The sequence below is a fragment of the Dama dama genome, chromosome 7 (assembly GCF_033118175.1).
Source record: "Dama dama isolate Ldn47 chromosome 7, ASM3311817v1, whole genome shotgun sequence".
Lineage (NCBI taxonomy): Eukaryota > Metazoa > Chordata > Mammalia > Artiodactyla > Cervidae > Dama > Dama dama.
The window spans coordinates 47,642,467-47,670,000 of NC_083687.1; the positions used below are offsets into that span (position 1 = coordinate 47,642,467).

At 42.0% G+C, this 27,534-nt stretch overlaps 1 protein-coding gene across 1 annotated transcript in view; it reads left to right on the top strand.

Moving 5' to 3' along the window:
• Positions 1 to 5,698: 5,698 nt before the first annotated feature.
• LOC133059330 (uncharacterized) overlaps positions 5,699 to 27,534 on the top strand; it is a 231,626-nt gene continuing 209,790 nt past the window's right edge. The window contains 2 exon segments of the mRNA XM_061146304.1: positions 5,699 to 5,853; positions 24,778 to 24,838. Coding sequence (XP_061002287.1) covers positions 5,699 to 5,853; positions 24,778 to 24,838 — 216 coding nt within the window.

Here is a 27,534-nt window from a genome sequence, read left to right on the forward strand (position 1 = left end):
TTTTAGAGAGTCCTAGCCTGTTTACCGGAGAAGGAAATGGCAGCCCACTCCAGTGTTCTCGCCTGGAGAATCCCAGGGACGGGGTCACACAGAGGCGGACACGACTGAAGTGACTTAGCAGTAGCAGCAGCAGCCCGTTTACCTGTTCAAAAGTGACAGCAGAGTCAAAAGAACTACAGTAACACCAGCAAAAGGCACCTCTTTGATACGGAGACAACAGAATTACCATCAGCATGAGGCGATTAATGCCATCGTCACAAACGAGTGGGGGGTATATGGCATTTGTTTTATGTACTTTACGTATGCGTGTGTGTGCTAAGTCGCTTCAGTCATGTCCAACTGTTTTCAACCCTATGGACTGTAGCCCACTCAGGCTCCTGTATCCATGGAATTCTCCCGGCAAGAATACTGGAGTGGGTTGCCATGCCCTCCTCCAGGGGATCTTTCCAACCCAGGGATCAAACCCACGTCTCTTACATCTCCTGCCCTGGCAGGCGGTTTCTTTACCACTCCCGCCACCTGGAGTGTCATACATAACTGTATTTACAAAACGTTTCATTTTATTTTCAAAATGTCACCTCCAGAGCCATTGGTTTATAATCCTCCTTAGGAATACCCAAGCAAAGGAGTCACATAGTCACCACCTAGGTGGAATTGAGCATTGCATGTGTATGGCTGTGATTTGGAATAGGTCTGAGTTGTTGAGTAATTATACTTAAGCATATGCTTTCACTCCATAAAACGTGGGTGAGTAATACCAGTTTAAGGGAGAAGAAGAGCCCTCTGAATTTCTCCACGCAGTTGGATATCCAGCTGCTCTGGTTTCCAGACTGCGTTTCCTTTGCAAACTTGTTCGCTCCTGTACTGTTCGGAGGCTCTGCCTTTGAGAGGCAGGCAGCACTTAAAGACGACAGGGCAGAACCTACCTGATTCTGTTGCCGTCACCAGCAGCTGGCGCACCCCGCATCCTCTGAGGAGGTGAGCTGTCCTCCAGCCGCTGCGGATACTGCGGGAACGCAGCGCGTCTGCCCGGGTCAGGGGCTCACTGCGCCTGTGTGGCTGTGGGGGCCCACGTGCCATTCGCGTCCGGTTTGGCAGCTTCAGCATCCACACGTAAAAACAGCTGTGAAACAGTTTGCTACGCGGTGCATCCCTTCCCATCCAGCCACCTGGTGGATGCTGAGAGGCACAGTGTGACCATGACTCTTTCATGCGTCACTTGGTAGCCAACATCGCCCAAAACTTCTTGGGAGTTTGCAAAAGCCATACTGCGTGTTCCGTTTTTCTGTACAGCTCCCAGAGAACTCTTGGTTGTTTCAGCCTAATTGCATCCTTTAAGTGCCTTTGAACACTCACCTTCCGTCCCTTCTTACTCTCCTATCCTTAGGCCTCTGCTGTCTCAAGCTCAGCAAAGGGACTCTGATATTATGTATTCGTTCCTTGAGCCACTCAGTAAACGTGTAGAGATCTTAAACCTTAGCTCTCACTTGCAAATCTTAATGTCCCTTCGTTTCATCCTCCCCCTTTTTTTGTATGCTTTTTCTTTTCTGGTGGCTCCAATGTATGGGGCTTAAGGCTCTATCCTCCCTGGATTTACTCTTTATGGCAATATTTTCCAAGCTTGGATCCGCTCCCTTCTTTCCACCTGTCCAGCCACCATCTTTTCTGTTTTGCAGTGGATGTTGTCCTCTGTTGTGCCCCTTAGTTCCTTGAGGAAGTCTTGAAAGACAGAATGAAATACAACTTTTGAAAAACACAGCTAATATAAAAAGCAAGTTTGCACCTATTACTGTCACCTGTACCTATTACTCTCAAATACAATGATCTGTCTATTAAAAAGGGAAAGGATGATGCCCATTGCAAATGCCAAAAGTCTCAAAGGTTGCCCCGTTAGCTAGAACCATAATCTTACATTTTAGTCAAATTTGGAGAGTCTAGATAATCTTAGTGGTAGAAGTCTTGCCCTGAATAAAACCAGCAATTACTTGAGTGTGTATCATGTGCAAGGCATTATAAGACATACAAAGAGGTTCAGAATGTACCTGCTTCTTTTGAAGAGCTTAAAATTCATGGTAGAGATCTATACATATAAAAGGAAATTACAAAGCGAATGAGTCATTCAGATTTTAAGGGCAGGAGGAAAGCAGAAAAAAGAATCATTATTGGTGGCAAGGATTGTCAGAGAAATACAGGGGCAAAGGATATTTTCCCATTTTTAACTGAAGTCTTTCTGAAGGGAGGTAGGAGAAGGGGATGACAGTGGATGAGATGGTTGGATGGCCTAACTGACTTGTTGGACGTGAGTTTGAGCAAGCTCTGGGAGTTGGTGATGGACAGGGAAGCCTGGTGTGTTGCAGTCCTTGGGGTTGCAAAGAGTTGGTTTAGACAAGACTGAGCGACTGAACTTAACTGAACTGAAGGCAGGTAGGCTTATTAGTTTTGCAGAACATTAACTCTATAGAGAGGAGACACTTGGATGACTCTATTCACTACTTCTTCATTGTTCAAGATGGATTTATTTTGTATTATTGGACGTTTTCCTCTTTTTGTTTCTCTTAAATTGATTGCACATTTGCCTAATTTAATTGCTTATTTGTTTCCTTGAAAGATTATGTCAATGAAATTTCTTTTTCTAGGAACCGAATCCTTATTTTGGGTTATGAGTTCTTGCTTTATTGTCAGTAATGAATTTGGCTCATTGTATGCTGATTAAACCTACTGTAGAAAGGCGTTATTGAATATCAGGGCACTGTAGTGACAAGGCCACTAGTCTTAGGAACAGATAGACTTCCCTGGCAGTTCAGTGGTTAAGACTCTGTGCTGTCAATACAGGAGGCATGGGTGTGACCCCTGGTCAGAGAACTAAGATCCCACAGTGCGGCACTGTACAGCCAGAAAAACAAATGTAGAGAGACAACTGGGCTTGAGTTTGAATTCCACCTCTGCTGCTGGCCTTACTGCTTGAGCTTTATTCACTTATGTAGTCTCTTAGCCTCAATTTCCTTATCTGGAAAATTAGGACAGATCATTCAATATTTATTTTATGGGGTTTATATTATAGCATTACATAAGGTAACACATATGACATTTCTGTTTGGTTCATAGAGGTGTACTATATATACTAGCAACTATTATCATTATTTTTTTTCTAATTATCCCAATTTATTTCACATATGTGAATACCCAAAGGAGTCTGTTAACTATAGGCACTATGCTGAGGTCCCTGGATTAAACTAAAGGCTTTTTACAGTTAATGCTTTCAAAAACTGTACTGGCTAGAGCACATTGTCTTTTTTTCATGTTGTTTAGATCTTAATGGTACTTTGTGGGTGGTCTGCCAGTTGAGTTTCTTGTCTATTTTTTTCAAGAAGAGTAACTATAATTCTTAAAATGGGTATTTTGCCAATTTTCACATGCCTTGTTTTCTCTTCTCAAATCAACATGTCTCCGTATTTATACAATTCAGAGTTCAAACAACATTCATTGCCCGGCTGTCACTGTACATAAAGACAATCCAAACTTGTTATGCCTAAATATAAAACACAATCCAACGAAGTGAGCAGCTGTGTGGCATGAGCAAAGCCTCACCATGTTGTTCCCATTTATTGTCTGCCTTGTTTGGAGGGCGTGCCTGGTGCTGGGAGGTGGTGGATGAAGAGTCTTGCCAATCGCACTTATATAACGAAACGTTTTCTGCACATTATGTTCCTCTGTTCTGTTGCATTGCCCTTGGGTGACAGAAGGGCTTTTAGGAAGTTGGGTTAAACTTGTCGAGCCTTGGAAATGATTTTTTAAATGTTCTGTAGTTACAAAAATCGTGTTTATTTCAGAAAATAAGACATGCTTTTCTAATTTTGGAGCCAAGATAATGAGCTCGCCAAATGCAGGATATCCAGTAAAATTCCATCCAGCTTTCAAAATTTATACTTTTAAAAAGTATGTACTTATTTTCTACTCCTTTTGCACCTTTCTCATCATAGTAAAGTGCTAGATGTTCATTAGAGTCTGACTCTGTGACTCCAGGGACTGTAGCCCACCAGGCTCAGAGGGTTAAGAATCTGCCTGCAGTTCAGGAGACCCAGGTTCAATCCTTGGGTTGGGAAGATCCCCTGGAGAAGGGAATGGCTACCCATTCTAGTATTGTTGCCTAGAGAATCCCATGGACAGAGGAGCCTGGTGGGCTACAGTCCATGGGGTTGCACAAGTCGGACACGACTGAGTGACTCTCACTTTCACGTTCATAATAATAAGAATGAGAAAATGTAAGCACTTGTCTATGGAAAGTAGACCGTGCCCCCTCCATCTCCATGGAAATGAAATTCCAAAATCAAGAGCTATGTTTGTAGGACGACTCGTTAGACCCTTTCCTCTGTCAGTATTACTCCGGGGGACCAGGGAAAGGGGATCAAACTGCCCAAAAGCACTCAGCCCAAAGGACTCAGGCTGTGTTCCAGCCCCACTTTTTAGGAGTTAGTAATAGTCGTAGTTTAGTCGCTAAGGCGTGTGTGCTAGGCTCTTGTAGGAAACCATCAATTGAGTCTACCTGGCTCAGGTATAAATATTTGTTAATACTTAATAATAAAAAGACAGCTGGAAATGCCTGAAACTTCAGGAAGGAACAAACTACAGATTCAGCATTCCTACAGACTGGTTCTGTTAGGAAGAAACCATCCCCTCCTTTTTGATTATCAGCTGTGATATTGCTAGGAATTACTGTCCCGAATCCCCCCTTTTCCCCATCTCTCTGATTTTTCCATTGGCCTATGGTATGTTTCTGACTCCAGGACAGAGGATGGTTTACCCTCGATATTCGTCCACATTCGTAACATTCGTAACTCATCATTTGAGGCAAGATCAGAGCTGAATCTAAACACAGATTGTTTTCCTGATGCAGAACACTTCCGGCAAAGGTTTATTGTTCCTTTTAGCGTAACTCCTTTATCAAACATTAAAAAGCAAGCAAACATAATTTCATAATTTCTAGACAAGGAGATTTTAAGCAAGAGATACTGCAGGTATTTTAACATTTCCCCCAGTCTTGGTGGCATTTATCTTCTGATAATGGGGCATGCATATCTCCCTTCGCTTTGATTAATAGTTCTCATTGACTGGCTTCGTGTGTTGTGTGTCCTGCATGATGATATCAGAGTTTACATAAGTTGCTTTTACTGTTAAATGAAATTACAAATTCCCAGCAGTTAGTGTGGTGCCTGGTCCCTAGCAGACTCAATAAATGTAAATAAAGACCACTACTTTGGCTCCTCCCACCACATCAGAGCTGCTGTTAGGATGCCAATAGCAGCGGTTTCTCAAGATTTCTACTGCTGGTCCTCCAAGTTTGGTCTGTTAGGAATGCAGGTTATTCAACAGTTATTTTTTTTATTACAGTATTACTTTTTCAATTTGCTATTCCACAAATTGCTGACTAGGCTGCAAGAGCCATGATGTAAATATTTTGTGTATAACACATGCTCCAAACCACCTTGTCTGGGCTGTTGTGGAGAAAGAAGTTTAAAAACCAATTAGGTTTTGGATGAGAACAAAATTTAGCTCAAAAATAACATACAATACTCTCCCCTGTTTCTAAGACTCTGTTACCCATTAATTCCTTTTCTTTTTTCCCTCCTCACATGCTGTCTTGTTAAAGTCTTCCTGTTTAATCATTTCATGTTTACTTCGATGTGAGCGTATATTAATTATGTAGATCACCAGCCTCGTCACTAGGAAGGATGAACAGATATTTGATTTGGTAAAGGAACGCCAAGACACCCTCATTTCTGGGCCTCCTTCCACCCTGGAGCAAATGCCAATTCATAATGAGACTTTCTTTGGACACCAGACTTTCCTCTGAAAGTAATTAAAGCCTGCAGGTCTTAGCTATGAAGCTGGTTGATGCAATATGATTTAGCAGAGCATTTTGAATTTACATGATGCTATGTTTCAAATGAAGGGACGGGATTGGCTCTTAGCTTTTTACTTAGATTTGTGTGTGTGTGTCTGTTCCTGAAAGTATGCTCACCCTCTGTGTATATTAGGACAACACTTCGCTGACTCAGAGAGGCTCGCGCTCCCACCTTCTGCTTGTTGAGACACAGCAATGCCTCTTCTGGTTGTACCAGCTATTTCACCGGGAGCCTGCAGGCACCGTGTGGCCAGGCCAGGCGGGGACCTTAAGATATGCTTGTTCTTGACTTGTGGACACAGTAGGAGGAGGAGAGGATGGGATGAATGGAGAGAGTCACATTGAAACACATATACTACCATATATAACATAGATAACTGGTGGGAATTTGCTGAATGATGCAGAGAGCTCAACCTGGTGCTCTGTGACCGTCTAGAGGGGTGGGATGGGGTGGGAAGGGAGAGGGAGCTTCAAGAGGGAGGAGTCATATGTATGCCTGTGGCTGATTCATGTTGATGTATGGCAGAAACCAACGCAACACTGTAAAGCAATTATCCTCCAATTAAGAATAATTAGAAAAAATATATTATTTTTCTTTCCATGGGTTACTAGTCTGCGTGAAGACCAACTTACTTAGAGAAAGAAAACAGACCTGATTCTAGCTCCATCCCTGCAACTAGAAAGACAGCTCTTAATCAGACCGGTGGCATACCTGAAAAAGTAAATGATGAGTTAAACAAGTAGTCATGTATTTATGAAATGTTTTCAATCAGATACCCTAATCTTAGATTAAGCAAGCAAGGCAAAGGGATTCTGAGTGTTCCTGAGTCATGGTTCTGTAATATTCACTGGGAAGTATTGTGGAAAGAAATTCAGAAATAGCCAACAATGTTGGAAGAGGAAAATAGGTGCTAATTTAAGAAATCTGTTCATGAATCATTAGATTCCAGAAACCATGATTGGATAAAGGAAAAGAGACTTAGGATTGCTTTTATACTGACCAAGATTATGTGAAATCTAAAGGAACAGGCTACACATTACTGATTAAACAGTTCTTTTACTATTAGGTAAATGTTAGCTTGGTAGAACTGTTCAGATTGCCTATTTATGATTATTTACTTTTCTATGTCTGAATTTCTACATTAATCTCACTTGGAAAAAAGTCATGTAATTTTGAAAATTCATTTTGTTTTTCTTAAATTTTCACTTGGTTACTTATAATGCTTACGTGTAAAATGGCAATTTAGCTGATAATTGATGGCATTGATTTATCTTTCTGTCATATGAAGCCTATTCATCACCAGACTGATAATAGTTTAATATAAAATTTCTCCTTTTAAATCTACAAAATGGCTCCTAAAATCAAATTACTTTTGTTTGTGTTTTTGTTCTTTGTGAATAGTTGGAATATTTGCATATAGGATATTGGCACGTTATCTCTGAAACCTGAATTAGGGAACTTTCTAAGTATATTAAAATAGAGGATTTGGGGGGTTTATTTTATTTCTATGCAATAAGAGATGTGATCTCCCCTCACCCTAAAATGGGTAAATGATCAGTGTATTTGAACTTTCCATTGAGCTTATTGGGACAGGGTATTTTCAAGTACTTGTAGCTTAAAATGTAATGCTATATAGATTGGATTACAGTTAAGCATAACCCTGGCAGAAACAATGGAAAGCCTTAAGTTGTAAAGTTATAGTCCACTGAGCCAGTGACATCCTTTAGCAAAAGACAGGAACAACAGAGATCTCTCTGTGGAAACACATGCCAAATGACTAATTCTCATTGAGGAATCAAATTGAGATTTTTACCCATATTCCCTTTTCCTTTCTTTTCTTTATTCTTACTGATTTCTAACCAGTGAAGCCATATTATCTCTTAAAAATCACTAAGTCAATCAAAAGAAACTTCCTCTTGGTCATTTATTTTAGTAGTTTGGAGGAAAGCTTCTCTTGCTATTTTCTTTTTATATACTTCTCTTTATTTCTTGTTTTCTCTCTCTTAAAGGTCAGCAAACTTCTTCCTCATATTAGTTTCCATTAATTTGAAAATGGTTTATTCATTGGGTATTTATTGAGCACCTGTTATATGCCAGGAACTGTTCTTGATTAATGCATCAGTGAGACAACAAAGGTATTTGCCTTTGTGGTCCTCAAGCGCTATAAACTTGGTCAGGGGAAGAGAGACAATATGGAGTAATCATGGTTGAAAGTAAATGACCTGGGGTGGTGGAAGGGAACACATGTCATGGGGGATAAAAAGGAGCAATATAAAAGGGAATTACTTGTGCGAGTGTGGGTATGTGTGTGGGAGTGTTGAAGAGTCACTGGCAATTTTTAAATAGTCGGGGTGAATCACATTTGGGGCAGTGATGTGCAAGCAAGGCCCTGAGGCTGAGATGGGACGTGCGTGGTTATGTTCCAGGAATAACAAAGCCAGCGGAATAGGAGAGAGGGAGAGAGAGGAGATGAGTGGTCTTTCACTCTGAAGGAGACATGGAAACATCGCCCAGCTCACAAGGATGACTGGCCGCTGGTCTGAGAATAGCTAGGGGAGAGGCAGAGAAGGGAGCGGGGAGACCAGATGGTTTATAGTTTTGGGAGGAGGATGGAAGTGCACTGGGCCAGAATTAGCAGAGGAGGTGGTGAGAAGTTACAGGATCATAGACGTATTTCAAATACATGAGACAACAGGATTTCCTGGTGGACAGAATGTGCGGTTTAAGTGTAAGAGAGAAATCAAGAAAACTTAGGGTTATTAAACTGCTCCTTTGACTCTTCTGCAAGCCTGAATTACCCCAGTAGATTCTTCTTATGCTTGTGAAAAATGTTTCCACACCTTCCATACTTCCTATGGCTGTTTTCTGAATTTCTTCTATTATTTTTTTTAACATTCTATTAAAATGTTCGTAATAAGTATGGGAAAACAATTCCCATAAAGATGTTACACAAGGGTAATCAAGAGGAAGCTGGTTTCAATTTATGAGAAGTTGGAGAGAGATGAGTACCCTATTCTCTGACAGGTGACTGAAGGGAAGAAGAGGGACTGATTCTGTTGGAAACTTCAGTTTTCATGGAAACGGCTGGGTATCACTGAGCATCATCAGAAATGATCTCAGGTAGCATCAACCCTGGGGCTTCCTTGGTGACTCAGTGGTAAAGAATCTGCCTGCCAATTCAGAAGACAGGCGTTTGATCCTTGGGTTGGGAAGATACCCTGGGGGAGGAAATGGCAGCCCACTCCAGTATTCTTGCCTGGGAAATCCTATGGACGTGGGAGCCTGATGGACTATAGTCCGTGGGGTTGCAGAGTGATTTAGTGAGTCAACGATAACCACAAAGCATCAGCCTTAATGGATACCTGACCTCAGTCTGGACCTTCCTTTTAAGGAACCCTCAAGGTCCCTCATATAATAGAAGTCATTTCTTAGGCGTATTCAATTCCACCTAGGAGAGATTATGCGAGATTCACAATATTCTATATCTAACCTAATAGCATTTCCAACAACAAAGCTGTAATTGTTATCAAAAGTATAGTCATTTTGCCAAACACTTGTTTTGAAAATATGAATGTGAATGATAAGTCAGGGAATAATTTTAGTAAAAGGTGAGTTATGAGTTTGCTTATGCATATTCCGTCCGTAAACCGAAACACATAGAAATACACAGAACACACACAGACACACTTCCGGCATCTCTGGGTAACGTTATCCTTGAAGGTTGTCTTTTCCTATTTTTTACATTCTTGATTTTTTTATATATATATATATAAAAAAAAAAAAAAAAACCCAAAACAAACCTCACCTCATCCAACACCTGAGATGAACCTAAGTGTTCGGGTTTAAGTAGCCAAGCATGTACAAAAGGGAAGCTCTATCTATATTTAAAGACCTGAAATGGGAATTGCCAGATTCAGCTCCTTTTCTTGCCAGTACTGACCAGCATAGTAGCTTTAAATGTTGCTATGATTCCCAAAGCCCTCAAGCGCTGTTGGGCAAAGTTGTGAATAAGGATGAGAAAGTCACCAAAGTATTTCCAGCAGTGATCCAGAAGTAAATTGAAGAAGGAGGCTACACATTGGACCCAACTGTCAAAATTTGATGGAATAAGTATCTTCTATAAATGCATGCCTCGAAGGGCCTTCATTTCCAAGACAAGAAAACGGGCCCCAAGATTTAAGGCTGCTAAAGATCGGTGAACTGCGACGCTCATGCCAACCTCCAGCTGAGATCAATGAGTTACACTTGTTCACACCTGCTGTTACAACTTTCTCTTATTTCTAGTCACCTTCCTTCCACTACTTTGAAATCATTCACAACCTGCAATTCTTGCCAGCCCACATCTACAGCAAACTTCCAGTCTTTTTCAAGGTAGAGTGCCATATTTATTACAGTATTTGTGCATTTCTTAACCATTGAACATGTTGGAAACCCTGCCACTGTTACCGGTTTCTCTCTTTTTTGCCCCTGTGAGTCGCTGGTTAGCATTTTATAGTGTTGTGTCCCTAATCCTATTTTACTCACAAATCATGGTTTTTTTTTTTTTTTCTTCACAATTTAGCATAATGTGATGATATTTAGGAATTCATAAAGGGCACTGTTGACATGACAGTATGAGGCAACATCATCTGTTTTACTGGAAACAAAGTGAATATTTTAGCTCTCAAGAACTGACCTTTCAGATTGTTTGGTACGCGTGGTGGAGTGGACTGTATTGTCTGGGTCACTTACAGATTTATAGAATGATATGGATGTTCACAAGTTATTTAATTAAAATATGTTGTTTAACGCGGGCTTCCCTGGTGGTTCAGATGGCAAAGCGTCTGCTTACAATGCAGGACACCTGGGTTTGATCCCTGGGTCAGGAAGATCCCCTGGAGAAGGAAATGGCAACCCACTCCAGTATTCTTGCCTGGAAAATCCCATAGACGGAGGAGCCTGGTAGGCTACAGTCGATGGGATCACGAAGAGTTGGACACAACTTAATGGAGAAACTGAAGCTAAGGTGTCAAATGACTTCCATAAAGTTACACAGCAAGACAGTGACAGATCTAGGATTAGAGTCTGGGTCTGTTGATTCCTGGTTAGTGCTCTTTCTCGTTCAGCTTGGTCTAAGGCTGTGGTTCCTACAGGCTAGTCTTTGAACCAGTAGCATCAGCATCACCTTCAAAGTTGTTAGTCATGTAAACTCAGTGATCTAGGCCCAGCACCCTCTAGGTGATTTGAAAGCATGCTGAAGTTTGAGAGGGGCTTCCCAGGTGGTTCATTGGTAAAGAATCTACCTGCTAATGCAGGAGATGCTGGAGATGTAGCCACTGGTTCCTGGCTCCGGAAGATCCCCTGGAGGAGGAAATGGCAACTCACTCCAATATTCTTCCTGGGAAATCCCACAGACAGAGGATACCTGGGAGGCTACAGTCCATGGGGTCACAAAAGAATCAGACACAGTTGAATGACTGAGCATGCACGCACATAAAGTTTGAGAACCACTGGCCTAGATTACAAACCACCAGTATCTCTGTGACCCCGGAGACAAAAGAATAATAAAAAGTGAATCTAAAATATTCAACACAGTTTGAAAAGGTTACATTGTTTTTGTGATTTTCATAGATTCCAACAGAAGCATTTGAAAAATATAGACAATTCTGAGATCTTAGTTTTACTTATTGATACAAGTATATACAGCACAAAACAAAAAAATGTCACAATTCTAGATAATAACCTCCCTTTAGATAGTGTTCAGAGGATTGTTGCTGTTTAGTTGCTAAGCTGTGTCTGACTTTTTCGTGACCCTATGGACTGCAGCCTGCTAGGCTCCTCTGTTCATGGGATTTCCCAGCCAAGAATACTGGAGTGGGTTGCCATTTCCTTCTCCAGGGGATCATCTCGACCCAGGGGTCAAAACTGTATCTCCTGCACTGGCAGGCAGATTCTTTACCACTGAGCCACCAGAGAAGCCATCGTTCAGAGGCTAGAAAAGTGAATTTTCCCCCAAACAGCTTGTTAACAGTAAGCCATCAAAAACCCCACATATAAATGTGAAAATCTATATATTGGAAAATCTATTTGTGTGTATGTATAGTTAACATATTGGTAATAACAAAGTAACAGCCAAAGAAATAGTTTAGTCAGATTGAATATTTTTATATTTACTGAGAACTAGAAAGATAGAGTTAAAGAAGTTATGAATTGCCTTTCCTGTTTTTCCGATTGACCACTGGAATATGAAACTATGTAGAGGCCCAGGAAAATGGAGACATTTTCTTAAGTTCTTTATGATCCATAGAATTCTCAGCACTAGTTTTAGTTTAGCAATTTGAGTGTTCAGGGTCCATGTAGAATTTAGCTGGGGAACTTAGACACATGAATATTAGTCAAAATTCACTTAGGAAGCAATGTAAGAGGTTTTCGCTCTCCCTTAGTTAAAACACACATTTTTCAGTCATGATACATTTTTTATTTGCTTTTTCCCACTTACCCCACATGGAACAACTCTAGGCTTTAATGTCTATTGAAGGCTCAAAGTGACAGGTGAGCCACTCAGGCGAGGTCAGCTAAGGCTGTGGTCTGTGCAGCAAAGGCATGCTGGCCACTGAACCCTGGATCACAGCTTCTTAGGTGGCCTGTCACCTAACCTCTCAGGAATTTCAATGTCCTCATCTGTAAAGTCGGAGAAGGCAATGGCACCCCACTCCAGTACTCTTGCCTGGAAAATCCCATGGACGGAGGAGCCTGGTGGGCTGCAGTCCATGAGGTCATGAAGAGTCGGACACGACTGAGCGTCTTCACTTTCACTTTTCACTTTCATGCATTGGAGAAGGAAATGGCAACCCACTCCAGTGTTCTTGCCTGGAGAATCCCAGGGACGGGGGAGCCTGGTGGGCTGCTGTCTATGGGGTCGCACAGAGTCAGACACGGCTGAAGCGACTTAGCAGCAGCAGCAGCAGCATCTGTAAAGTGGGGATAATGTAGCCCCTCTTAGGGGTCGTAGTGAGGACAAAGTAATATCATATATGTGAAGCCTCAGTCCCTGACCAATTACCACGTTGTTAACACTTACATGTCTGATGAGTTTGAATTTTTTTTTTTTCCGCTTCAGTCTAATTTTTTGAGGGCTCTCAGGTTTTGGTCAGTTTCTCAATGGTGGTGGTGTCATTTTTATCACACTGGTTGTGCCTTTCCTTCTGAAGTTACTACCCAGGCTGTAGTTCCCTTAGGGCCAGGAATCATCATCACCCACTGCACTTGGAACAGTATCTTTCATATACTAGGTTCCCCATAAATATGTGTGGAATGATTGAGAGAATACACAAGTGAATGTGGGCCTTGGAGATGAATAGAGAGTATTCCAGCAATTAACCTGCTGATGGAGAATGTGCCTGCCTAGAGGAACAGTTCAGGTAGCGGGCCCCCTGAAGAAGTAATACTGTTTGTTTCTTTAGGCAATAAAATTATCCTTTCATGACACTAATTTCCCTTTACTTGTGAATCAACCGGTATTTTGTTCTTGAATGCCTGATGAAGAAATGCAAACCCACACTGATGTGCTTATTGATACGTTAGGCCCACGTCAGGTTGAATATGAGGAAATATGAAGGGTAGAAATGTGACCATATAAACAAATGGCCCTTGTTGCTTTCTTGCAAACCCCTATGTGACACTATTCCAGAAATGCATGCCAGGGGCAGTTGAAATATGCTATGAATGACTAGCAGTGATGTTTCTGGAACTGCACATGTGGCCTGATTTACACCCCGAAGTTCTCAATCAGATTCTAGGGATCAATTGATCGCTATCAATAACAAAGGGACAGGCGTGTTTCTCAAGTCTTGTGCTTGCTAAAGGCAATCGTTTCCCCCCTATTGGTACTACCTTGTAAATGCAGCTTGGAATTTTTCTTCTCTTGGATGCTAGGAACACTGAAAGCGGAATTCTTGCTAGGATAAAGCAGGCTGGGGCTTGTCTCCCCTGATCCCCAGACATTAATCTCAGTCCAGGTCACCAGTGTCATGCTTTGTGGGCTCTGTGAGCAAAGTTCTTTTCAAGGACGAAGATGGCAAGGCTAAACGGTGGGAGGAGCGGCTTGGGCTGCCCTGAACAGGCGGCGGGAGCACCTTCACTGCTCTGGGGAGGACATAGTTTAATGCTCTTTTTTTTTTTCTATTTTTTGAAGTTTTTTTTTTTTTTTGATGTGGATCATTTTTAAAGTCTTCCTTGAATTTGTTACAGCACTGCTGCTGTGTTATGTTTTGGTTTATGATGGTGAGATCGAACCCGCACCGTCTGCATCAGAAGACAAAGTCTTAACCTCTGGACTGCCAGGGAAGTTTCTCAATGCTCTGTTCAGGTTAGCTGGTGAATATAATAGGATCTTTCTATGAGCTTTTGTTCAATATGGATACATAGATAGATACAGATACAGATCTCATATGTATATATTCTTATATTTCTCTTGCTTTTTTATTGCAAGGCTAGTAAAAGGCTAATAAAAGCATGTAAGATGGTAGGGATCTGCAGATAAGAGATGACAATGAATTTCTTAAAAATGAAATAGCTGAATCAGCACTGGTTGATGAAGTAGGATCAAAAATATTTGTAACCTGGAGGAAGTGGCTGGAGGAGAGGGAGCCAGGAGACCCAGCAAAACTCCAGAGACTGGGCCAGGAGAAGAGAGTCCAGTTGCAAACACAAGGGCCCTTTGCTGCTGCCGTTGTTGAGATGCTCAGTTGTGTCCAACTCCTTTGTGACTCCATGGACTGTGGCCCGTCAGGCTCCTCTGTCCGTGGGGTTTTCCAGGCAAGAATGCTGGAGTGGGTTGCCATTTCCTTCTCCAGGGGATCCTTCCAACTTAGGGGTCGGACCCGTGTCTCCTGCACTGCAGGTGTTCTTTTTAAAATCTGAGCCACCAGGGAAGGCCATTTGCTATCAGGCCATTATCTCCTCAGATATTTTTCTACCTTTTTTTTTTCCCTTCATCTCTTCCTAGGAGTCTCGTTTTTATCTGCGTGTCTCCTCTCTCTTCTTCAAACTGGATAATTTCTAATCTATCTTTAATATTCTTGATTCCTTCTCAACCATCTCATTTCATGAGCTTTTGAACCCATTTGGTGAATTTTTCACTGTAGTCCTTACATCTTTAGATTCTGAAATTTCCATTTGACTGTTTTTATAGTTTCCTGTTTTTGAGATTTCTTATATTTGAGTCTAATAATATATTTTCCTTACATTTTTAAACCACAGTTTCTTAGAATTCTTTGAACATTTTATAAAACCTGCTTTGAAGTCTTTGTCTACTAAATACAACCTCCTTACCCACTCAAAGTTAATTTTTGTTGACAGCTTATTTTCCTGAATATAGGTCATACTTTTCTATTTCTTCACTGTCCTATAAATTTTTGTTGAAAACCTGCATCTTAGATAATATGGTGTAGCAAATGTGATTTTGAGCTTTTGCCTTGAGGACCATTGTTGTTGTGTTTTATTTTGTTGTTCAGCTTGTATTTCATTTGTTTTGTTTTTAGTAACTTGCCTGAACTTAAGCTATCGAGTCTGCTTTCCCTGTGATGTGTGGCTGCTGCTGTCTCTCTGAATTTTTTCAAACTTTAATTAACACTTTTAGGTTCATTTTATGGCGGCTCCTCTGCATCTGCAGAGCACAGTGATCAACCAGGATTGTCCACAGACACCTTGCGTCTGTAAGATTTCTCTCTGCTGATTGGATCTGTGTGTGGGGCTGGGAACATGTTTAAAATTCAGGTCTACTTTCTGCCAGGTCCTCCTAGGTCTTTTCTGTAGATCTGCACAGCATCCAGGTCAGCTGGGGATGTGCACACAGCTTGGATATTCTCGAGTCTTCCCTGCACATGTGCACAGAGCCCTGATCAGCACCGATCCATGGGGCACCCGTTTATTCATAGCCTTTCTTTGGTCTCTCATTTCCAGGACCTCCTGATCAAATTTCTGATTAGTTGAGTGATCTACTGTATCCCAAGTGGGACTGCAACTCAGCGTAATAGAGCCATGGACTGTCAACACCCGTTTTCTACTGATTTTGATACTTTCACAATACAACTGGGTACGAGTTTTCCGTCCTCGTCACCAAAATTCCATGCCAGAGCAGTGGAACCACTGGTTTTTACTGCCAGCGCTTCCTTGGAAGTACTACTCCACTGGCCCAGCTGGTGTTAGGGGTCACTGCAGATATTGGAGCAACCTTGGGTCAAGGATGTACCCACAGTATTTACACTGATTTCTGCAGTTTCCCAGGAATGCATATTTCTCCATTGGTTGTTAGCCTCTGGCCTCTTTCCAGAGACTGAGCTGGTTGTTTTGGATTTTTCTCCCTTCCAGTTTTACATTGTTTCTTGGGGGCTAGGATTTGACAATCTCTTCTTTCTGCCATACCCACATTCCCTACCATACCCACATTCCCTACTGTCATTTTTAAAAGGTATTTTCCTCGGCTATAGAATTTTAAAATTTAGTGTTGTTTTTCTTTCTGCCCTTTAAAAATGTCTGTCCATTCTCTTCTGGCTTACAGAGTTTCGATGAGAAGTCTACTATAATTTTTAACTTTGTTCCTCTACGTGTGATATGCCTCTTTTCTCTGGTTACCTTCATGATTTCTTTTTGCTGTTGTTTTTCAGTGGTTTGAGCATGATGTGTATATGTGTATGTTTTATCCTACTTCATGTTTTCTGAACTTCTTCGATCTCTGCTTTGGTATCTGTCATTAATCCGAGGGAATTTTTAGTCATTATTCCTTCGATGGTTTTTCTGTCTATGTGCTCTGTCTTCTTTTCCTATATTCAAAATTACAGGTATGTTAGTCCATTCGGAATTTTTCTATTATTCTTGGATACTCTGCTCTTTTCTGTGTTTTTTGTTTTTGCTCTCTTTTTATCTTTCTATTTTGATTTGGATAATCTCTGTTGCTAATGGATTGAGTTCAACTGATTTTATTCTCAGTTGTACTTAGACTACTAATGAGCTTGTTGATGGTATTCTGCGTTTCTCTTACCATACTGTTCATTTCTACATTTCCATCTGATTCTTTATTATTCTATCCCTTTGTTGAAATTCCTCATATATTCACTATGTTACCCACTCTTTATATGAGACCTATTAACACATTAATTGCATGCTTTCTTCCAGCTTTATGGAGCTATAATTGACATATAACAAACACCATGTAAGTTTAAGGTGTACAACATGATGATCTGATAAATGAATATTGCAAAGTGATAACCACACTAAGGTTAGTTAATGCGTCTATCACTTTGCATACTTATTATTTTTTTTTTTAGTAATGAGAACTTTCAAGATCTACTCAGCAATTTTCAAGTAAAAAATACAGTACTATAAATTACAGTTACCATGCTATAAATTAGATCCCATAACTTATTATTTTAGAACTGGAAGTTCCCCTTCACTCATTTCCCCCCACATCCTACTTCTGCCCTGGCAATGACAGATCTACTTTCTGCTTCTCTCTGTGTGTTTTTTTTAAGATTCCGCATATAAGTGAGATCACACAATATTTGTCTAAACTTGCTTCTTCTTTACAGTTGAATAATATTCCTCTGCATATATACCACATCTTCTTTATCCATTCCTGTGTTGATGAACATTTGATTGTTTATGTGTCTTGTGCTATGTTTAGTTGCTCAGTTGTGTCTGACTCTTTGCGACCCCATGGACTGTAGCCCGCCAGGCTCCTCTGTCCGTGGGGATTCTCCAGGCACAAATACTGGAGTGGGTTGCCATTTCTTTTTCCAGGGGATCTTCCCAACCCAGGGATTGAACCCAGGTCTCTCACATTGCAGGCAGATGTGTTACCGTCTGAACCAGCAGGGAAGTTATTGTAAATAATGCTGCAGTAAATGTGGGGTTGCAGATGTTTATTTGACATAGTGATTATACCCAGATGTGGGATGGCTGGATCATATGGTAGTTCTGTTTTGTTTTCGAGACCCTTCCCTACCGTTTCTCATAGCGGTTATACCAACTTACATTCCGACTAACAGGGCACAAGATTTCCCTTTTCCCCCATGGCCTCCCCAGCGCATGTTATTCCGGTCTTTTTGATAACAGCCGATCCAACAGGTGTGAGGTGATACCTCATTGTGGTTTTGATGTGCAGTTACTTGAGGATTGGCAATTTTGATCCCCCTTTCGGATAACTGTTGGTCATTTGTACGTCTTCTTTAGAAAAATGCCTATTCAGGTCCTTTCCCCATATTTTGATCTGATTCTTTTCACTCCTGAGTTATATGAGTTGCTTATATGATTTGGATATTCATCCTTATCAGCTATGTGACTTCCACGCCAGCCAGTGGCTCACTGGCTGTGCGCTCTGTCGGGAGTGGCTGCTCATCTGGTTCTCTGCTCAGTGGGGTCTCTTGCTGTACCCACAGTTGGGCTGGCTTGGAGAGCTTGCTTTACAGTCAGATGTGGTCACTGTCTGTAAAACCAAGTTGGGTCACGGACTATGCCCTGTCACTCCCTGCCTGGGCAAAAGCCTGTCTGTGTCCCACAGCCAAGCAGGGCCACTGATCTCCACTTCTGAGTAGGATTGTACACTGGGCTCTGCAGCTGAGCATCGCTGTAGACTGGGCTGGGGGCTGCCCAGGGTCACCGTTCAGGCTGGGCCGGGGGCCATGCTCAATAACTGGGCAAGGCTGCCGGTTTGAGTCCCGACCCAGGACAGGCTATGGGATGTGTCCTGGGCGTCTGTGGCCAGGCTTCCTGGTTGGAAGCGTGGTCCCGATGGGGCAGGGCTGGAGGTAATGTGGGCAGCTGGGTGGGACTGCAAGTGTCCACCCTTGCCGGGGGGCATAGGATGGGCTCTGAGCACAGTACAGCTGTTCAGTTGGGGATTCGAATCAGACAGAATTGCCCACTGAGCATCCTGCCCACACGCTCCATATTCTCATGCTGGGTCCCTTTCAAATTTGACTAATGACTTCAGAAATTCATGAATAATTTTTAGCTGAAGTCTCCCTACTGGCTTCTAAGGGGTTTCATGTTGATTCCAGTAAGCAAGTGCTTGCAGCCTGTTACTCCTTGGACCCACTGCTCTTTCCTTAGCTTTTGGGTTTGTTGGTTATTCTGTGACTGCAGTTCCCGGTGGCTTTCAGAAAAGTTGTAAATTTGCAGACATTCGGGCTTCTTTTTTTTTGCTTTATGTTTGGGACTAACAGCCTGCCAGCTTTTCATACTCTAAGTGGAAGCTGGATGTTTGACATATATAATTTTTAAATTTTCTCAACTCTTATGCAGGGAAATTGGAGACTTTTAGAGGTTAAGCAATTTCCCTATGTGCAAGAGACTGAAAAAATTTACTGGGGTATACTTGCTTTACAATGCTGTGTTAGTTGTACAACATGTGAGTCAGCCATACGTATACATATATACCCTTCCCCTTGGACCTCCCTTCCACGTCCCCCCCCAGCCCCATCCCACCCCTCTAGTTCACCACCGAGCACCGAGCTGAGCTCTTTGGGCCATATAATAGCTTTCCACTATCCATCTATTTAATATGTGGTAGTGTATATGTCAGTCCCAATCTCCCAGCTCTTCTCCCAACATGCATCCATTGTCTCTGTCCGTATCTCTATTCCTGCCCTGCAAATGGGTTCATCTGTACCATTTTTCTAGATTCCACATATGTGTGCAAATATATGATATTTGACCAGTGTCTTTCTAGTTGCGAACACACGTCGACTCCACAGTGTTATTCCGACTCTTTATTTAAGTGATAGTGTGTTACGTTTTTAGGGCTTCCCAGGTGGCTCAGTGGTAAAGAATCTACCTGTCAGTGCAGGAGACAGGGTTTGCTCTCTGGGTTGGGAAGATCCCCTGGAGGAGGACATGGCAATCCACTCCAGTATTCTTGCCTGGAGAATCCCACGGACAGAAGAACTTGGCGGGCTGTAGTCCGTGGGGTTGCAAAGAGTCGGAGATGACTGAGCAACTGAGCACGCATGCACGTGTTAGGTTTAAGTACTGACTTTCCAAGGTAAATTTTATAGTCCCTTTATTTATTCTCCAATATCGATTTAGATTGTACTACAAAACACGATTGCACGGGATGAGAGAGGAGACTTGGTAGGCAAGTTTGTTATTCGGGGTATCTTCCTACTTGCATGTGTCTCCCAGAAACGTCAAATTCAGATCCCCATAGAGCCCATGCCAGAAATAGAACTGAGTGAAGAATTCTGGGCCTGTGATCACCATCTTTTTCCTTGACACTTGTGGCTCTATTTTTGAGAGTGGCAGGGATACAGAGAAATGTTTCTTTATAAGAAAAACAGCAGCATTAGCAGAGTGATATGTGGGTACTCTCTCTCTCTCTGCCTGAGGACTGGCAGAATTTATTTGACCTGCACATCTATTTTATTTTTTTAAAGTGAAGCATGTTGTGGCAGTTCCTGAGCACTGCCTGTTGTTTAAAAGTCGTCCACTAAAGTGACTGTTTGCTCTTGAGATCATTTCGTGCGTTCGTGTGTGCTCAAATGCTCAGGTGCATCCGAGTCTTTGCAACCCCATGGGCGGTAGCCTGTCTGGCTCATCTGTGCATGGAATTTTCCAGTCAAAGATGTTGGAGTGGATTGCCATTTCCTTCTTCAGGAGGTCTTCCTGATCCAGAGATCGAACCCATGTCTACTGGGTCTCCGGCATTGGCAGGCGGATTCTTTACCACTGTGCCGCCTGGGAAGTCCTGAGATCATTCAGTGTTAAATGTCTGCCAAGCACCCTCTCCTTCCAGTCTCTGTTCTGGGCTCTGAATATGTAGCAATGAAGTCGGCAAGCCTTGCCTTTATGGAGCTTACATTTTGGTTTGTGGTCTGCAACAGGGAGAGCAGGGACCCTGGACACTAGCAACACTGCCTTAAGAACATGCTGCCACCAAGCCCAACTGATGTTGCCAAATTTTTAAAATTTTCCAAGAGAAGCCAGAAGTCAGATTTTGATGGCAATTTTAAAAAAAATTTTTCAATATTGGCTCAATCTGTTTAAAATCACTGTGGAGGTCAAACAAAACATGTTTGCAGACAGAATCTGGCTTGTGACCTCTGTCTAACACCGTCTTTGCCCTTGCTGGTCTCTTCTTGAGAAGAAAAATGCAATGGAATGATAGCTGTAGCCATGCTAATTCCCTTCTCTGGAAGCAATGAACCCAGACTCAGAGATTTGGCGATGCCAGGATTTAATTTGCAATACAAGGTCAACAATTTCAGTGAAAGCCATTTTAAGATCAGCCTTAAAGCAAACCAAAAAAAAAAAAAGTGACTGTACAAATTAGCTTTTTAGTGATTATTAACCTGGGCTCCATAGGATATGGTCAATGGGATACTCGCAAGCAGGTTATACTGCAATTACTGACCTGCTTGCAAGTTTGAGACCGGCTTTTAAAATGCAATTCTTATTGTGCATGCTCAGCCTCTCAGTCTGACTCTTTGTGACTCCGTGGACTGTAGCCCACCAGGCTCCTCTGTCCATGGGATTTCCCAAGCAAGAATACTGAAACGGGTTGCTATTTCCTCCTCCAGAGGATAATCCTGACCCAGGGATTGAACCTGCATCTCCTGAATTGGCAGGCAGATTCTTTACCACTGTGCCACCTAAGAAGGCCTATTGCAGGCTGCTTGAATTTCAGCAAATACGCCACACTGTGGTCCAAATTTGTAGACTTAGTGAAAATTTTGCTTATTAGTTCATTAAGTCAGGGGTTCCTGAAAGGCCAAACACAAGGTTTGGGGTAAACTGATAGTGTTTATAACTGTTATTTTCCCTTTTGTTTTTTTAATGAAAGGAAAGCCACTTTGGACTTGCTTGACAATATAGGTCATAGAGGTAGTCTGGCAAAAATATCGGTTCTCGGATTGGCTTCATCTTTGGTGAGTTACACAAGTGATAGGTTTTTACGGGGGTGTGGTGACTGTTCGTCAATCAGTAACTTATTAAAATTACTGTTTGCTGATGGATTCTGCTCACTGTTCTGTGAACGTCTCATTCTCATTTTCATCACCCCTCTGTGCTCACAGGTCTTTTCCATTCACCTTTTCCGAATTCTGCCCACTCCTCAGAATCCACTCTGCTCCCCGGGCCTCCAGCTCACAGATTTGGCCTCTGCAACTGGTCTCACACCTATTTTTTTCATCTATTTGTCGCAGTTTTTAGCAATTGGGTCATTTTTAAGGCTTTTTAACACTGCTTTCGCACTTTGGAAGCCTTCAAATTAAATTCCCAGGAATCGCACTGGGAACACACATTCAGGTATCAGTGTTTAGGCCAGAACCAATATGTTGCCCGTGTCTTTTTAGGCCCTGCAGCCAGGGGACATGCGCTCTGATTTTCCCCGGTTCAAGGTGCCTCTGTTATTCTTCACCAACTCTGTTCAGTGGGCTGTATCTCAATCGTAAGGCACCTGACTACAAACCCCAAATCCCAGCTCATCAAAACCCGGAGACTGACATTCCTTATTGCAAATGATGCTTGATCTAAGCCCCCAGAGATACCAAGGCCAGAGGAACCTTCTGCCATACCCTTGAGTCATGAGACCCAGGAATACTGGGTTCTACTGCTCCGTTAGTGATACCTGCTTTAAAATGATACACCACTTGGTTCTATCAAAGCGCTCTCCAGATTCAAGGACATGCTTTCTATGAGAGAATGAAGGAATTCTGATCTTATTTCATAACTGTACTCAGTCTTACTGCATGTATTGCATTCTGAATATGGTGCAGAAAGATATTTAAAACGCAGCCTTCTGTGAAGAGAGAGAAGCGGTCTGTCTTATCTGCGAGTCTCCTGAGCACTACAATGATGTGAATAGAGCCAACCTGTGCTTTTTGGCTTGCATATTGTAGATTCTGTGTCTCCAAATAAATTTATGATGAGCGTAAAGTGAGCAACTTTACAAATTACAAACATTTTAAAGGCAAATATTAGCTATGTATTGTGTTAGTCACTGAGTCGTGTCCGATTCTTGTGACCCCATGAACTGTCGCCCACCAGGAGGCACCTCTGTCCTTGGGATTCTCCAGGCAAAAATACTGGCGAGAGGTCCCACACCCTTCTCCAGGGGATCTTCCTGACCCGGGGTTGAATTTGAGTCTCCCACATTGCAGGCGGTTTCTTCAACAGCTGAGCCACCAGGGAAAATCAGCTCTGTATTAGATTGATACCAAATTCAAGGAAACAAAAGCAAACAGATTTCCACTCCACGTTTGTTCTCTCCACTCCACTCCAGGTTTGAATTCCTCTTCAGTCACTGTGATGTGGAAAAAACAAGCAAATTGAACTTCGATTTCTGTTACTTGGCTAAAATTTCCTCATTTTAATGTCAGTTTTTTCTTTTAGATAGTTTTATATTTTCCTCCTTATTTTAGAGGTAATCAACTTGGATCTTTCATGTTTCGCTTACATAAAAGAATTTTAAAATTACCACTAAAAGGACTGAAATCTTTCCTTTTGCCACACTGATTGCCATGAAAGAGCTCGCTTGCCTTTTGTGAACTGACTTTTTAAAACTATGATTGAGAGCTCTGAATGAAAAAAAAAGTCACATGTATCATTCATACATGATATACTTTGTTTTACTGCCAAATACTGATAACCATTTCAAGAGGGCAAATTCCAAGTTTAAAAAGCCCCTTTGGTAACTATTTATAGTAATCTAATAAATGCTAGGACAATCCCTCATTTTTGAAATTTCCCACTTATTATAATCATCTGGCTGCAGAGTGTATTCTAGTGCAGTATTTTTATCAGTTGAAATAACATCACATGGAATAGCTTATAGATTGAACTGGATAATTAACTGCATGACTCTAAGGATTTTTTGAGTGCTACAAACACATTTTCTTTCACGAGGTGTGCGTAATCCATATCGTTGTCGGATAATGCTCTCAGAATTTAATCTGCTTGCTGCCTAAGTATATGTATTTATCATTAACTTTATCAGCTATGGGGGTTCCCAGGAGGCTCAGTGGTAAAGAACCTGCCTGCCAATGCAGGAGACTTGGGTTCGACCCCTGGGTCAAGAAGATCCCCTGGAGAAGGAAATGGCAACCTGCTCCAGTATGTTTGCCTGGGAAATCCTATGGACAGGAGAGTCTGGTAGAGTACAGTCCATGGGGTCACAAAAGAATTGGACATGACTTTGTGACTAAACAACATTGTTAGATATTATCTACTTAGGACAGTTGCAAAGGTAGATCTTAATATTTAAAAAAAGAGAAATATAAAATCTACTGAAAGCATGTGAAAGCAAGTTTTCATCATCAACTTCAGTGCAATCTGAAGTTTTTTTTTTTAAGCATAAAAGAAGGAAGTGTAGGCTATCTATTTGAAGTCTGATTTTTTCCTAGAGACTCTACTTGTGTAAAACATCTTGTGAGTATTTGCCAGCTCTCAGTTTGTTAGAAGTCTAGCTAAACAAACAAGAACAACAATAAAAACAAGTTACCATCTGAATAGCATAGGGGATGATACAAATATTTTATAATAACCTAGAAGGGAAAAGAATATGTATATGAATAACTGAGTCACTATACGGTACACTGGAAACTAAGGTGACGTGGTAAATCAAGTGTGTGTGTGTGTGTTAGATACTCAATCGCGTCTGACTCTTTGCGACCCCATGGACTGTAGCCCACCAGCCTCCTCCGTTCATCAAATATACTTCAATAAAATAAAAAATTGAAAAAAACCAAGACACCAAATCAAATGCTATTGACTATAAACTGAGATTTGCAGGGACCATTAAGAAGCATCGTAGCTCTCTCTCTCCAACCCTGAATTGCTTAATAGATCTTAAGATGGGGCCAATCTATTCTAGTTTTCAAATACTACTTTTCTTTTTCAGGGGAACTTGATTTAAATCTGTGCATTGCCAAGGGCAAGGAGCAGAGAACATGGATCGAGAGGTAAGATTGATGTAACAGGAGCCCCTTTTTGATTTTTATTTTTCCTTTAAAAGCAGCCTTTTAAGCTTTATTTTTCATAATATAATCCTTGGAGAGAAAGTATGGAAGTGAATGGAAACGCTGTCTCCATTGCAGCACTCACGAGTAAAGAGGATGAATCAGGAGTGGAGCAGACAGTGTAACCGCGAAAGAGAGTCTCTAGAAGTGAAACAAAAGTGCTTTCAGAATTTCCAAGGCTTCCCACCATCCATAGTAGGGCTTCACTGTGCCTGTCCACTGTTTCTATTTTTGATGAGATTTATAAACACAGCATCACATATTTTCATGTGGCTTATCGCCCAGGGGCAGAATTAGATTGACTGCACTGAAGTTATGAGGCTTGTGAGTTTTGGGCAAGGGCTAGAGTGAAATAAGTAGTGTAATTGTTTTTGTGGAGTGACCGTGGGACCCCCTCTGTTCTGAATTACACACGGCTCAACCCTTTGACCTAACCAGATTCGGCAGTGGCTGGCGGGACTCCTGAAGCTGTGTGGAAAGGGCCCATCGCTGACAAGCTGGGAGGTTCTCTGTCAGGGAGATGCAGGCCAACGATCGTGTTAAACCAGAGTGATTACCAGCGAGACCACGTTTGTGACCACCTCAATTTCATTGAACCCACCACGATTATTTCAACAGAGCTGCCAATGCGAGAAATTTGTGGAATCCAAATGAAGCATGGGCCCTTTGATGAACAGAAGACGCATAAGTATATAAATGTAATTTACTAAAGTTTGGATCATCTTCAAGGAGATTTTGCCAAATTATTCAAATATCATTATAATGATCTAAAAAAAATACATAAGGTTTGGGAAAGTGCTATAAGCCATAATAAAAAGTTCTTTCATTGCAATGAGTTTAATTTAAATTCTTCAAAAAATAGATGCCAGTCCCCTGATATAATTCCTCAAAGGTATCAAAGCTAAGCGGGATGCAGGGAACTTCTGGAAAAAGCTGGAAAGAATCATATGTGCTGACATTTTTGCATTTGCTGAAAACTGAGTCTGTGATTCACATGATAGTGAGTCAGATCAATGTATCTACGTAAGATTTGGAAGTCAGTCACTCAAGGTTTTATTTTTGATTCAGTTCTTAAATTTTCAAAGGTAATAGAAGTAGAGAACTTTGGTTTACTTTCAAGCGCTTGACAGGTTTTCCAAAACTAGTCCCATTTCTGAAATTTGTCTAAAATGCTTTCATCTGCTTTTTTTTTTTCATGGCCAGTTTTACAAAGTAAAGGTCTTTATAGGTGTTTTGGGGCTTCCCCAGTGGTTCAAATGGTAAAGAATATGCCTACAATGCAGGAGACTCAGGTTCAATCCCTGAGTCGGGGAGATCCCCAGGAGAAGGGAATGGCTCCCACTCTAGTATTCTTGCCTGGAAAATCCTATGGACAGAGGAGCCTGGTGGGCTATAGTCGGTGGGGTTGCAAAGAGTTGGACAGGGCTGAGCAACTAACACTTTCACTTTTTGTAGGTGTTTTGTACTTGCAACAACTTAGAAATCAGTTAGCATTTTTTTTTTTTCTTTCTCATCAGAGGCAACTCAGGCTGAATATTAATTCAATTCTTACTTACCTGACATTTAATGTTAAAAAAAGAATATGCAACTTTACATTTTTGGAATGTTATTCATCTACTCTGGGAACCCTAAAAGATCAGAATAGGAAGTCATCAGATCATTTACAGAAGAAAAAAAACACTATCATATGCTATAAGGCCTGCAACAAAACTGCACTCAGCCCCACACAGTCTTATTCTCATTAGCAGTGAAGGGTGTGTGCACCACGTAATCTAACATGGAGTGCTTAGAGCAGACAGGTGCAAATTGCAAGCTGTTTCACTTTGGCTGTTATCCCTTAAATAGACAAAGTAATAGACTGGGAGAACAAAAAGAGTTCCTGCTCAAGCTGAATAAATGAAAGCCTTAACAGGGACACACCAGCTGTCTAGGAGAATTCAATGTCGCGAATACTAAATATCAGCTTTATGCCACTTGCCAAGGAAGAGGGCTCCAATCACACCCCTGCCTTTTATTATTGGGAGGATGTGGCTTCCAAACCGAACTTTGCTTTAGTGTAAAGGCAACAGGGTGGCAGAGGTGGGTGAAAACAGAAACCAACATACCGGGCGCCTGTTTACCATCACTGCACACCACCCAGCAATCCAGGCATGAGTGGGTTCCTATAAGGTGGGCCAGACAGTATTTCTACCCGTGTTTTTTTTGGGGGGTGGGGTGGGTTGGGGTGGGGCGAGGTGGGGAGGGGGCTGATCCAAGCAAAACTCCAGAGCACTGAAGCAGCAAAAATAATCGCCACCACCCGCTTCTCCCAACACTATGACTGTGCCCAGCGAGTCTGCGGAACAACAGCGGTTCACCTTAGGAACACCTCCGTTAATTTCATGGAACAGACACGCCAGGCCAGGTTGCTTAGGAATCTGAGATAGCATCTCTGAAAAGGGACCCTGAGGCTGTCACTCCAAAGCTGCTTCTCCCGGTGACTTCCCCGTGCGCCCTGGAACCACCGTCTGGGAGAAGGAACGTTAACTCTGGCTCTGGGGGCCGCTGGCCTGGTCTGACTGCGGGGTCCTGCGCGCGCAGGCGGGAGGGCGGCGACCCCGAGCCGGCCTTGTTTACAGCCGGACAGGAGAAAACAGCCA